This window comes from Syngnathoides biaculeatus, chromosome 8 (assembly GCF_019802595.1).
Source record: "Syngnathoides biaculeatus isolate LvHL_M chromosome 8, ASM1980259v1, whole genome shotgun sequence".
NCBI classification, from domain to species: Eukaryota; Metazoa; Chordata; class Actinopteri; order Syngnathiformes; family Syngnathidae; genus Syngnathoides; species Syngnathoides biaculeatus.
Window position 1 is genome coordinate 9,915,098 of NC_084647.1, and position 14,125 is coordinate 9,929,222.

General features: G+C 41.2%; 1 protein-coding gene across 5 annotated transcripts in view; it reads left to right on the forward strand.

The window, feature by feature from the left end:
• Window positions 1-14,125, forward strand: part of aplp2 (amyloid beta (A4) precursor-like protein 2) — a 97,682-nt gene that overhangs the window by 62,968 nt on the left and 20,589 nt on the right. For all 5 annotated transcript variants that reach the window (XM_061826859.1, XM_061826860.1, XM_061826855.1 and 2 more), the window contains 6 exons: window positions 6,445-6,557; window positions 7,973-8,190; window positions 8,398-8,603; window positions 10,573-10,740; window positions 11,034-11,167; window positions 12,506-12,580. In XM_061826859.1, the coding sequence (XP_061682843.1) occupies window positions 6,445-6,557; window positions 7,973-8,190; window positions 8,398-8,603; window positions 10,573-10,740; window positions 11,034-11,167; window positions 12,506-12,580 (914 nt within the window). The remainder of the gene's footprint in view (window positions 1-6,444; window positions 6,558-7,972; window positions 8,191-8,397; window positions 8,604-10,572; window positions 10,741-11,033; window positions 11,168-12,505; window positions 12,581-14,125) is intronic.

The window sequence follows — 14,125 nt, forward strand, 5'->3', positions numbered from 1 at the left end:
ACATACTTCTCTGCCACACCAGACTTACGCATGCAGTACCACAGTTCCTCTCTTGGTACTCTGTCATAGGCTTTCTCTAGATCCACAAAGACACAATGTAGCTCCTTCTGACCTTCTCTGTACTTTTCCACTTGCATCCTCAAGGCAAATAATGCATATGTGGTACTCTTTCGAGGCATGAAACCATACTGTTGCTCGCAGATACTTACTTCTGTCCTGAGTCTAGCCTCCACTACTCTTTCCCATAACTTCATTGTGTGGCTCATCAACCTTATTCCTCTATAGTTCCCACAGCTCTGAACATCCCCCTTGTTCTTAAAAATGGGAACTAGAACACTTTTCCTCCATTCTTCAGGCATCTTTTCGCCCGCTAGTATTCTGTTGAATAAGTTGGTCAAAAACTCCACAGCCATCTCTCCAAATTCCTTCCATACCTCTACCGGTATGTCATCAGGACCAACTGCCTTCCCATTTTTCATCCTTTTTAGTGCCTTTCTGACTTCCCCCTTAGTAATCATTTCCACTTCCTGGTCCTTCACTCTTGCCTCTTCAACTCTTCCTTCTCTCTCATTTTCTTCATTCATCAACTTCTCAAAGTATTCTTTCCATCTATTTAGCACACTACTGGCACCAGTCAACACATTTCCATCTCTCTCCTTAATCACCCTAACCTGCTGCACATCCTTCCCATCTCTATCCCTCTCTCTGGCCAACCTGTAGAGATCCTTTTCTCCTTCTTTCGTGTCCAACCTGGTGTACATGTGCCTCTTGTTTAGCCTTTGCCACCTCTACCTTTGCCCTACGTCGCATCTCGATGTACTCCTTTCGCCTCTGCTCAGTCCTCTCAGTATCCCACACCTTCTTCGCTAATCTCTTTCCTTGTATGACTCCCTATGCTGTCGAGCTACACTCTCGCCTACCACTACTTTACAATCAGTAACCCCCTTCAGATTACATCGTCTCCACAAAATATAATCCACCTGCGTGCTTCTACCTCCGCTCTTGTAGGTAACTATATGTTCCTCCCTCTTCTGGAAATAAGTGTTCACTACAGCCATCTCCATCCTTTTTGCAAAGTCCACCACCATCTGTCCCTCAAAGTTCCTTTCCTGGATCCCGTACTTACCCATCACTTTTTCATCGCCCCTGTTTCCTTTACCAATATGTCCATTACAATTTGCACCAATCATAACTCTCTTGCTGTCTGGGATGCTCAGAATTACTTCATTTAGTTCCTTCCAGAATTTCTCTTTCAACTCTAGGTCCTATCCTACCTGTGGGGCATAGCCGCTAACCACATTACACATAACACCCTCAATTTCAAATTTTAGTCTCACCACTCAATCTGATACTCTTTTCACCTCCAAGACATTCTTAGCCACCTCTTCCTTTAAAATAACCCCTACTCCATTTCTCTTCCCATCTACTCCGTGGTAGAATAATTTCAACCCTGCTCCCAAACTTCTAGCCTTACTACCTTTCCACCTGCTCTCACAGAACCAAATAAACTCATAAGTCAAGGCACCACTGTGATTAGCAACAAATGATTGTATTTTTTTAAACAGTTTTTAAACAATACATATGGTAGTACCTTGACTTAAAAGTCCTTTGACTATTGATTTTTCAGATCTTCCAATCGATGTTCTATCAGATTCAAGTCTGGGCTCTGGCTGGGCCAGTGACTGACCTTCACAGAGTTGTCTTGTCTTTGTGTCCGTTAATCCTGTTGGAAGGTAGACCTTCGCCCCTTCGGCCCTAAGGACTTGGCAGCAGGTTTACATCCAGGATGTCTCTGTACCTTTACTTCATTCATCTTCCTCTCAGTCATGACAAGTCTCCCATTTCCTAGCATTGGAAAACATTTGCTTTGCATAATGGTGCCACCACTATGTCTCATTGGAGAGATGGTATTTGTTAGGTGATGAGCGGTGCCTGGTTTCCTCCAAACTGGACACCTGGCATTCATGTCAAACAGTTAACATTTTGTCTCATCAGACCAGAGAAATTTCTTTCTCAGGTTCTGAGAGCCCTTCAGGTCTCTTTTGGCAGGCTGCCATGTGTTTTTTTTTCATAAGGAATGGCTTCCTGGTCACACTATCATATATCCCTGATTAGTGGAGTGTTGCAGAGATGGTTATCCTTCTGGAAGGTTCTCTCTCCACACAGTACCACTGGAATTCTGCATGAGTGACCATCGGGTCCTTGGTCAGTTCCCTGACTAAGGCCCTTCTTCCCATGTTGCTCAGGTTAGATGGGCGGCCATCTCTAGAAAGAGTCCCCGTCATTCGAAATCTCTTCCGTTTCCGGATGATGGAGGCCACTTTGGTCATTGGAATCTTCAAAGCAACAGAATTTTTTCTGAACATTCCACAGATTTGGGCCTCGAGACAATCCTGTCTTAGATGTCTACAAACAATTCATTTGACTTTATGCTTGGTTTGTGCTCTGACATGGGATGTTATGTGTAGACTTTTGAGGGGAAATATATTTATTCCGTATTGGAACATCCATCCATTGTCTGAGCTGCTTATCCTCACAGGGGTCGCGGAAGTGCTGGAACCTATCTTGGGCAGGGGGTGTGGTACATCTTGAGCTGGTTGCCAGCCACTTGCAGGGCACACCGAAACAAACAACCATTCGCAGTTGGAATCAACTTAGAGTCACCAATGAATGCATGTTTTTGGGATGTGGGAGGAAGCTGGAGTTTTCGGAGAGGGCCCACACGGGGATGGGGAGAACATGCAGGCTCCACACAGGTGGAGTTCAGATTTGAACCCCGGTCCTCAGAACTGTGAGGCCAGTGCTCTAACCAGTCACTCCACTCCGTGCCGCTGATACTTTAACAGAAAATGTGAAATAAGTCACTGGGCTGTATACAGCTGAAACCAGAAGTTTACACTGTGCAGAATACGGAAGAAACAGTTCTCTGTATGATATGGCACAGTTCTTTACCACTGTAAACACCCATTACAATATTAAGCATATCATTCAACAAATTACATGAGCAAATTAAGTTTTGTCAAGTTGACTTTATTAACTAATGGGATCCAATTGAGTTGTCCCGAGCCAACAAATTAAGTCAAACTTCACGTTTGCCTGTCAACTTTGCTTTAGAGTTCAAGAGCCTCAGTGGTGCAGCGTTTGTCGTCACAGACACTAATCTGCCATGTCTCCGTGACTCAGCATGGGATTATTTTATTCAAAGACTCGCTGCTTTCAACGGTGCGAAGAGCAGTCATGTCATCATCATTTAAGACTCCTATTTAATTGCCTCAAACTGCACATTTTACAGTGAACATGCCATTAATTTTTTTCTTTGCTGCATTCTATTGCAGACAGGCATAGAACAGACATCTGTGAATCTCAGTTTTACACTATTGTGGGTTGAATTCCAATGTGCTACCGGTTTGACAGACAACTATTCCATTCATCCATCCATCCATTTTCTTAAACGCTTATCCTAAAAAGGGTTGCGGGCCGTGCTGAAGCCTATCCCAACTTTCAGTGTACAGCCTGAACTGGTTGCCAGCCAATTGCAGGGCACATCGAGACAAACGGCTGCACTCATAATCACACCTACGGGCAATTTTGAGTGTCCAATTAATGTTGCATGTTTTTGGAATTTGGGGGGAAACCGGAGTGCCCATAGAAAACCCATGCAGGCATGGGGAGAACATGCAAACTCCAAACAGGCGGGTCCACGATTGAACCTGGGACCTCAGAACTGTGAGCCCAACGCTTTCCAGATGAGACACTGTGCCATCTGACAGACAACTAGTCGGACAACACTGGAAAGTTTTGTTTGACTTTAGAGGAATATTTTCCTGGAAGATGTGGGTTGAATGCCCAGTCACCCCTGTTTGGTAGCAAACTGGTTGGGCCTGAATCATTAGCTGACCTCATGCATGGTGGCGCTTTAAATTCCAGGTCATTTTAAAATTTCGACGCATATTTTCTCGGGGCATGTTCTTTCAACTCTAAATTGAAACCCCTTCAGCCTCCAATTAGTCAGTCATTGTTTCGAAGTAATTGTTTAGATTTTCCAACGTCAGTAACGACAGTGCTTTAAACTCCAGCATTTAGTTACACTTTCAATGTACATTTTCTTCAGAAAATGTTGGTTTAGAAGCAATCTAATCCCTGAATTATGAGGGTTGTAGGTTTCCACATCCTGGGAGGAGATGAGTAGCAGCTGTATAGTGCTTTGCTATTTGCAGCTCTCCCTTCCTCCTCTTCCTCCTCCTGCTTCTGTCCTACCCTCTCATTTTCCAAAACACTGCTATCCACACTAGACGAACCACCAAACGAGTGCTCCCTCCAGGGCTTTGTTACCAAACATCCAGACCCTCTTTTTGGAGTCCTCACTCCTTTCAACAGAAGCCCTTCTATTCCCACTCCCCCACTATGTGTGGATTTCCAACTGTTGTTCATTTTTTCCTTCACAATGGCCTTGATTTACATGCATACTTGGTTGCTTGCTCATTGGCGTAAATGTTAGGTACCCTCACACTCCACAATCTTAAACCAGAGCTTCATCAAATGTTCTGCCATGAGACAGATAGACCTGTGACTGACTTCCTGCAGATCAACACAAATCAAAAGCGGAAAATACTGCTCAAAATGAGCCTGACAACTGGTGTGTTCACCCTGCTTTAGTCTCAGCAACCTTTGCATTATTAATCTTACTTAAATTCACTATTAAAAGTCATCCTGATTGTTGAGGAGAAAATGTCGCTTTAAACAACCTTCTACAGCTCTGCATAATCAGTAAGGATCATGTTTTACAGCTTGAAATTGTCCCCAATTAGCAGTATGTGTGTGTGCACAACTTAACTCCACCTAATGTCTTGCTTTGATTTGCAAGTGGGTTGATATAAAACACGACCAATAGTATGGTGTTTTTATTTCTTGGTTTATTTTTATACTTTGACTTGCAAGCAGAAATTTGAGATAGGACTGCTAGATTGTTTCAACACACTTCACAACAAACCATTTGGCACACTGTGAAACATTATTAAAAATAGTTTTGAAGCTGTTTTTTTGTGTGCTTTCAGACTAAGCACAAAACGAAGAATTAAATGTTGTGTATGTTGTTTGTTAGTAGATTGTGTACAGTATTTTAACCACACTACTTTGGATGACAACTAATGCAGCCCTATGGGGGCACAAACCAGTGCAATCTGTAGGCCAGTCCCAAGCCCGGATAAATGCAGAGGGTTGCATCAGGAAGGGCATCCGGCGTAAAAACTGTGCCAAACAAATATGAGCGTTCTTCTAAAGAATCCCATACCGGATCGGTCGTGGCCCGGGTTAACAACGCCCGCCCGGCACTGCTAACCTGCAGGGCGTCGGTGGAAATTCAGCTACTGTGGGTCGAAGACAAAGAAGAGGAGGAAACCGGATCCATCGTCAGAAGAAAAAGAGGAATGCACAGAGCCTACAACGGTGAGTGTCGGGACTTTGAATGTTGGGACTATGACAGGAAAAGCTCAGGACTACCTTAAAAGAACTATATGGTTTTCATGTTCCATTTTTGACCAACAACTTGGTTCGAAAAAATTAAACCAGCAATAATTTTCAATATCAATATGTTTTGGAGCAATTGTTACATAACACATTTCATTTGGCATGCACCTTTTTTTTTCATCTGTGGGTTTATGACCGGCGTTGCGCTGAGGGTCGGCGTCTGCCCTGCAAACGGTGGTTTGCAGATTTGCATCCCCACTCAAGTTCATGTCGTCGTTGTGTCCCCAGGCAAAACACTTAACCCACATTGCTGACGAATGAATGTGGTTGGATGTTTGTTTGGTTGTTGTCGGAGGGGCCGTAGGTAGAGAATGGCTTCAGGTCGTCCGTCAGAATTGTGTCTTTGAGTTCAACGGTGCTAAAACACATGAAAGTATCACAATAATACAGACATATTGTTTATCCTCTGCAAAAACTAATATTACTATATCTTACAGAGTGGTTTACTTTTGAAACTCATGTTTATTTTTGTCGGTACAACTATTATACTGGACAATGGTACCCAAGGCATGCACACTAGTAGCCAGACAAAAGCTGGAATCAATTCAAGCCATTCTTTTCAATTGGGAAATAAGATACAAATATTTTGAGTTTTGAGCATGGTTAAACTTGTAAGTTAGGGCACCACTATCTGAGTTCACAGGGTGCCTTTGAGGTCTCCCATTACTTCTTTTAGGCTGCAGCTTCTACAAATAAAATGTGGTTCCTCAACCACAGTATCATTCAGTGGAGGAGAGCAGGCAGATGTTCTCGTGTCAAAACGTGCCTTGGCAGCCTCAGATAATCTTTATTCACCACTCTCCAAGTGTGATTCATCGTTTGCGAGTCCTCATAATTTCTACGTGGACCTAGCAGGAGTCAGAGGCGGGGGTTGATGCTTGGCTGTGCCGTTAACGAGTTATTTTCTTTATGTTGCAGTTGGCGAGTTTGTTAGCGACGTGCTGCTGGTTCCAGAGAAGTGCAGGTTCTTCCACAAGGAGCCCATGGACCTGTGCGCAAGCCACCAGCAGTGGCACAATATGGCCAAGGAGGTGAGGCAGCCCACACCGTTGCAGGAAGACTCAAGTCGCATGACTTAACCTACATTTACAGTTACAGGACTTGGAACTCCCTCGGCTAAAACTTAAAAAAGACTCAACTTAACTTGTACTTCATTATCATAAGACTCAACTCGATTTGTACTGAAACTACGACTAGTCAATTGATAATCTGCATTTTCAACATAGTTTGTTATTTTTATTGCTCAGGGCTGAAATGAGTTTTGAATTGGGGTTGTACTTAAAATACTAATTGACTTTTCTTCTCCACAATGACATTTAGAGCCTGCTGTCCTCTAGTGACTAGAGTTTCTGCTTGAGTGGGAGTCTGTCACCTTAACTAATTTAAATGTTCTTCTAATTCTGAATGGTTTTGATCAGTGAGGGAGAACCATTAACGGGGAACAATATGAAGATTTTTTTAGGAGCACACTGGGGATCAGTTCGGGCCATACCCTGTCTCTCTCAGCTGGGATAAGCTCCAGCCAGCACTTGACCCTAGTGAGGATAAGCAATTTAGAAAATCGACAGATGGATGGTTCAACCTTTTTTTTATACTAGCATGCTTCTATTTTGAAGGCCTGACTTTGATAGTTACAGGATCTGTATATCAGTGGTGCCCAAGGTCAAATGTTCCAGGATGGTCATTGTTGGCTATTGCTGTGGATGACAAAAGCTTGCATTCTGGTGTAAGCCTTGCTGTCTGTGAACCCATTGCCAGGACAGGTTTCCTCTTTTGGCCAGGTTGTGCAAATGTTACTGTAAAAATTGTTTTACTTTTTTAGTGATGTGTGAAAGGTGGATAAGCAAGAATGTAGAGATTTGAATGAATTTCTCATTGTACTCTTGTTCTGCCCAGCCATCAAGAGTAAGAAGTAAGTATTACAATGCAAGCAAATGATCGTAGCCTTGTGAAGTGTGAATTTTGGTAGGCTTATTTGCCATTAAGTTCGCAGCATTAAGACATGTTAAAGTGATATTTTCTGACTTGATTGATTTGAAGCAAATCTTTAGTGTCTTTAGAAATTCTTAAAGTCACCAGTACATATAACAGCTTTATATAGTTTTCATTTGGAGCTTCATAGCTGTCGTTTACTGCGCCAAACATTAAGTATACTAGCTCTACTGTGGAAAATTACAGTGCATCTTAAAATTGTCTGAAAACATAGTGAAGACATGAAAAGAGGAATAAGCGTGTACCAATAACAAACTTCCTCAACATAGTGCATGAGGAATTGTAGAATTTGAGGTAAGGAGGAGACTGCTCGTTGCCACGCTTTCTTTTGTATTTAAACAGGAAATCTCTAAAATCAGAAATTTTGACTATTAAATCTTGGACATTATCTGACTGAAAAAAACCCTAATGTTTTCATCACTCTTTTCACCATCACTCGCTCCTCCATCCTCAGGCGTGCTCCAAGAGCTCGACAGTGCTGCACAGCTACGGCATGCTCCTCCCGTGCGGCACTGACAAGTTCCATGGCACAGAGTTCGTCTGCTGCCCTCCCTCCCGCACTGAGGAGTCGGCCGACTCTACCAGGGAGCAAGAGGAGGTAGAGGAAGACATGGAGGATGAGGAGATCAAAGAGCGTGACATGGATAAAGATGAGGACGCACTAGAGGACAGGTGAGTGGAACGAATGTGTAAACAGGTGACACTGGCCCGCAATGGCTACGCTTTCTAATTCAATGGTTTCCTCTTGTTTGTTTGTTTTAATGTTTATTTCTAGACGTGAAACCAAAACAAACAATGGAAAATGAAATACTTGAATATTTTTGTGGCAACCTATAATTCTTAACTTTGTACATAATGTGTACTGTTGTCTTATCGCAGCGAGGCCCTGGCTGAGGAGCAACCCACACAGGAGGAGGAGACAATGGATGAGGAGAACGAGGAGGAGGATGAGGACGAGGACGAGGAGGATTACCACTATGTATATGAGTATGAGGAGGTAGATAAGGAGGACGATGACAAGCGAGACAGCAGCAGAATGTCTGACAGCCGAGACGAAGAGGACAAGACTCTGCATGAAGTCAAAGGTTCTGGTTTTTTTCCCTTCCAATAGCAGTTATTTGTCTTGCTCATGTGACATATGTGTGCAGTCGCTTGTTGCGAGACAGAGTTCCCAAGCCCAGTTGGAATTAATATTAATTACATTTTGTCAACAATATAGAAAAAAATGCCACAAATGAGTATGTCCTGGAAACAATTTAAAGTGGCATGAACAGGCCCAAAATGTTACATAAATTCAACACAACATAGAGGTGAGTAATATTAACAAGCCTACCAAATTTTAAGGAATACAAAAAAATAGCACCTGACGACAGCAGGATGGTAGGAGGAAGCCCAGGTTGTGAGATAGTCCGCACTGGCCCACGAGTATCATTACCTGATGATACCATGATGATGCCATGTTGTGTCTGGTGGAAAAAATACTATTCGTCATAAAATGTGTACTGCAAAGTTGTGTATTGGTGTTGCTGTTCAGCTCCCCATTTGCGTGTCTTCAAAAAGTCATTCCATCGCTTTTTTTTAGTTCTTCATTTTTGGGGGGGTCTAACCCGAGAACTTCGTGTATAGTATGTGTAGTCACAAGTTAGTATTTTGTGTGTACATTATACTAATTCCATTGTGCAAAAATGTGTATTTTATGGCTGCTAATTAGCATTTTGAAGCTATACACATTTTGAGGGGACAATATGGTATTTTGTTGTCACATATGAGCATTTTGTGCATGTTATACCTTTTCAATGTCACAAAATTGTATTTTGTGTGCACATAATATCTCTTTTGTGGCTGCTAATTTTTATGTTGTGGCCACAGTTTAGTATTTTATGGTCATAAATTTGGTATATGGTGGCTACAAATTATTTTGTCACAACTCAAGTAATACTTTGTTGCCTTGAATTGTTTGTTTCTTGTATCTATAATTTAGTATATTATGGCTACGAGTTACTGTTTTGTGGTCATAAATTATTATTTTATATTTTTATTCAATACATACGGGGAGTCCTCGGTCTACGACTGAGATCCATTCCCACAGTTGCGATTTAACTCAAATTTCGACTTAAGTCGGAGTTCACCGTTAAAGTCAGAATTTACGATGACCGCTGAGATTGGCTTCAGCATTCCCGTGACCCTCGTGGGGATAACCGGCTCAGAAATGGATGGGTGTTGGTACTTCATATAAAAAATAAATACATTAAAGTAAAAAATATAAGATGCTTCAATTACTGTTAGGGAAGGGAAGCTAGGATGGTGAAGAATGAAGTCAAACTGCGCTCAGCTCTTGCTAAGTAAACAAGTGCAGGTCGCCCGTTGCTAGCGGTGAATTCCTCCTCAGCGTCCTCTCCTTTCTCCTCTTTCAAAGTTAGGAAAATACGCTGTGCCTTTTCCTTTAATGAACATGGGGCTGATGTTAAGCCTACATTGATTCAGATCCTTGATCCTTAACGTAAGTAATCTAAACGATCAAAGAACGTTGCTTTGTTTCTTTTTTTCACCCAAAAAGTTGCTCCGTGATCACCGTATCCTTCATAGGGACGAAACCCTTCATGTGCACTCAAATACGGGCCTTGTCCTTAATAATAATTGCCAAAGTCATCCTACTGAAGCCCAAGTTTTTATGTCAGTCTTTTCTTTCGGTGTTAATCCTTTTTTTTTTTTTAAATGACGTCAAGCTTCGGTTCCACGGTCAAAAAAGACTTTCTTCTTTTGGGACATAATGTATAAAAAGGTGCGCGAAAAGGGAAAATAAACTCCAACGCACCAACACAGATAAGCCATATGCATGAGCTAAGCAGAAACGCTATGGTGCTGGGGCCATAATGGCGGACAGGACTCGGGTGTTGTAATCGTCTTGGGGTCTTAAACCGTGAACTTGCATTTTGCACTTTTTCACATGATGATAGGGGCTCAGTCGAAAAGTGACATCATGTAGAATTAAGCAGTGTATATTTTTGGTTGCATTTCTACTAATAACCTCTTCCCATTGGTCGCCCCCCATAGCCGTGTGCACCCTGGAGGCGGAGACGGGCCCCTGCCGGGCCTCTATGCCCCGCTGGCACTTTGACATGACCCAAAGGAAGTGTGTGCTCTTCATCTACGGAGGATGTGCTGGGAATCGCAACAACTTTGACTCAGAGGAATACTGTATGGCTGTGTGCAAGCGACTCGGTGAGTGAAACCTTGTCAGCTTCACTTAGGTTTATCATGTCCATCTCACTCCTACGAGATTCATCGTTTGCACCCCATCTATTTCCCAGCTTTTTGTTTTTTTTGGGGGGGGGTTTGCAGTCTAGCTGTATACGTAAATGCCCTCACTCACACAGGAGATGCTTTCGCCCACTGCACAGACTTACACGCAGCGGCCCTGCCAGTTCAGGGCAATAACTGCATCTAACTAATGTGAACTGCAAATAAACAGGCGTTTTATGTGTATTCGTCTGATGGTTTCTTTGGTTTGTCAGCCACACCACCCACTCCTCAGCCCACCGACGATGTGGACATTTACTTTGAGACACCGGCGGACGACAAGGAGCACAGTCGCTTCCAGAGAGCCAAGGAGCAGCTGGAGATTAGGCACCGCAATCGCATGGCGAGGGTGAAACTGAGAATACTGAAATCTCTACATACTCCTCATGAACTTCAAGAGACCATTCCATTTTTTTGTTTACTATACGTTTCAGTTGTTTAAGCTGAATTTGTATTTGTATACTGAAAAATATACTTGTTTTTCAATCTGATAAAAAACAAAGCAATAACACTCAAAGGATGTTTTTAAAAAGTAGTACAAAAAAATGAAGTCTACAAATAAATGGCTGTGGAAAAATACATGCAAATATTAAAAAAAATATATTTGAAAAAAATATATATTCTGACAAAAATATTGAGGAAAAAATTACAAATGTAGAGGTACACACTCCTATCTTTGGTGCAGGCAGCGCGGGTTCAGTTCCCACTCAGTGACAGCGTCTGTATATGTGCCTTGCGAATGACTGGCGACTAGTTTTGGTTTTGGTACGCCTTTCGCTCGAAGTTACCTGGGAGAGGCTCCAGCATTCCTGCGATCTTTGTGGAGATAAGCAGCTTGGAAAATGGATGGCTGGATGGATACAAAAAGAGAGAAATTATTAAGGATAGAAAGGGATTGAAAATATGACAAAAATATTCAAAAATATGTTTGCAAAAAACAGGAGAAAATAATTAGGTCAAAAATAGGAGAAAAAAAATGGGAGAAAACTACAACAAATGTTAAGACAATGCAAAAATTATTACAGAATGTGTTTACAAAAAAAAAGAAGAAAGTATTTATAAAATCCAAATTGAGACAACTATGTGAAAATAATACAATTTCAAACAACAGTAAAAGATAATATATGAAAAAATACACCTATAAAAATGGTCAAAACTCACAAGGGAATAATAGGATATTTTACACCAGAAAATGAAAAACATGATGAATAAAATCAAGTAAAATATAAAAATCTGTCAAAAAATGACAAAAGTACAGGTCTGAGAAAACTATTAAATGAAAAACATGAAAAATACAAAAATACACAAAATGACAAAAGTACAGGTCTGAGAAAAGTACTAAATGAAAAACATGAAAAATACAAAAATACACAAATGGTAGAAGAAAAAGCAAAACCATAGCTTTTTTGAAATATATCAGCTGAAAAAGCTGATATATTAAAAACTTTAAATATTACAGATTCGAACTAAGTATAAGAAGTACATTTTTTTTACTTCGTCAATCAAAAGTGAGTAGTATTGTCTTTTTTTCTGTCAGCATATTTGGTACAAGCTCTGCATTGGCTCCAATTAGATTATCTAAGTGACCACCTATGGCTCATACTGTATTTTTCCTTGCTGTAAAACAATTGGAATTCTTGACTCTTATCTCCTGATTTTTTTTTCCACTTTCTCCTCATGGCGGCAGGTGAGGAAAGAGTGGGAGGAGGCAGACCACCAGGGCAAGAACCTGCCCAAGGCTGAGAGGCAAACTTTGGTGCAGGTCAGTTAGCGCCTCCTTGTGGTCGGGTTAGATATGACAACTTCCGGATCCTTCTTTTCTGCTGTACTTTGTATGAACTAAAAAGAATGTGAGGAAATACCACAAATAAAAGCTAATATACATTGTACATTGAAGACTTGGTTAATTCATTGGTTCACCGAGCATTTAAAAATTATCTAGACTTCTAATGTATGTTTCAGTAATTGTTTTGTTTTTGTTTTTTTTTTTTCACAACACACAAAAATGTGTTTGTGAAAATGTTGTTAATTTTCAATTCATTCCTCTAATTAAGTAATTATTAATCTACTGATTGTGTAAAATAAAATAAAATTTTAAAAATAAGCTATTTTATTATGTATTTAAATTTTTTAACAGAATAGTGAAATACTTATGATAAGCTTTTACATAAATAAAATTAACATGTGCATTAATTTGGTTACATTAATTATTTTACATAGACTGTGAGTGTGTAAAAAATACTAACAACAAATAATCACATTATAATTATAAAACAGCTCCATTATACTATTTGCAGGCCGCTTGGCAGCACAATATTGTGCCACCTGTCGGCCAGTCCCAAGTCCAGATAAATGCAAGGCGTAGGTACAAATTCAGATAATGTAGATCAAAGACAAAAAAGAGGAGGAAAGCGGCTTTGTCTGCAGAAGAAGAAGAGGAACGCACAGACCATAAAGGTGCGTGTAGGGACTTTGAATGTTGAGACGATGACAGGAAAAGCTCAGGAGTTAGTTGACATGATAATTAGGAGAAAGGTTGATTTACTGTGCATACAAGAAAGCAAGTGGAAAGGGAGAATGGCTAGAAGTTTAGGTGCAGGGTTTGAATTATTTTATCATGGAGTAGATGGGAAGAGAAATTGAGTCAGGGTTATTTTAAAAGAAGAGCTGAGTAAGAACGTCTTGGAGGTGAAAAGAGTATCAGATTGAGTGATGATGAAACTTGAAATTGAGGGTATTCTGTATAATGTGATAAGCGGCTATGCCCTACAGGTAGGAGGATGTGACCTCGAGTTGAAAGAGAAATTCTGAAAGGAACTAGACAAAGTAGTCCTGAGCATCCCAGACAGAGAGAGAGTTGTGATTGGCGCAGATTTCATTGGACATGCTGGCGAAGGAAACGGGGGCAATGAAGAAGTGACGGGTAATGGGAGTGGTGAACACTTTATTTCCAGAAGTGACAGGAACATACAGCGACCTACAAGAGTGGAGGTAGTATCACACTATGTATATACACCAGAGTACCACAGATGCATTATTTGCCTTGAGGGTTCTCGTGGAAAAGTACAGGGAAGGTCAGAAGGAGCTACATTGTATCTTTGTAGACCTAGAGAAAGCCAATGACAGAGTACCAAGAGAGGAACTGTGGTACTCCATGCGCAAGTCCAGTGTGGCAGAGAAATATGTTAGAATAGCATAGGACATGTATGAGGGAAGCAGAACAGCAGTGAGATGTGCCGTAGGTGTGTCAGAAGAATTTAAGGTGGAGGTGGGACTGCATCAGGGTTCCGCGCTGAGCCCCTTCCTG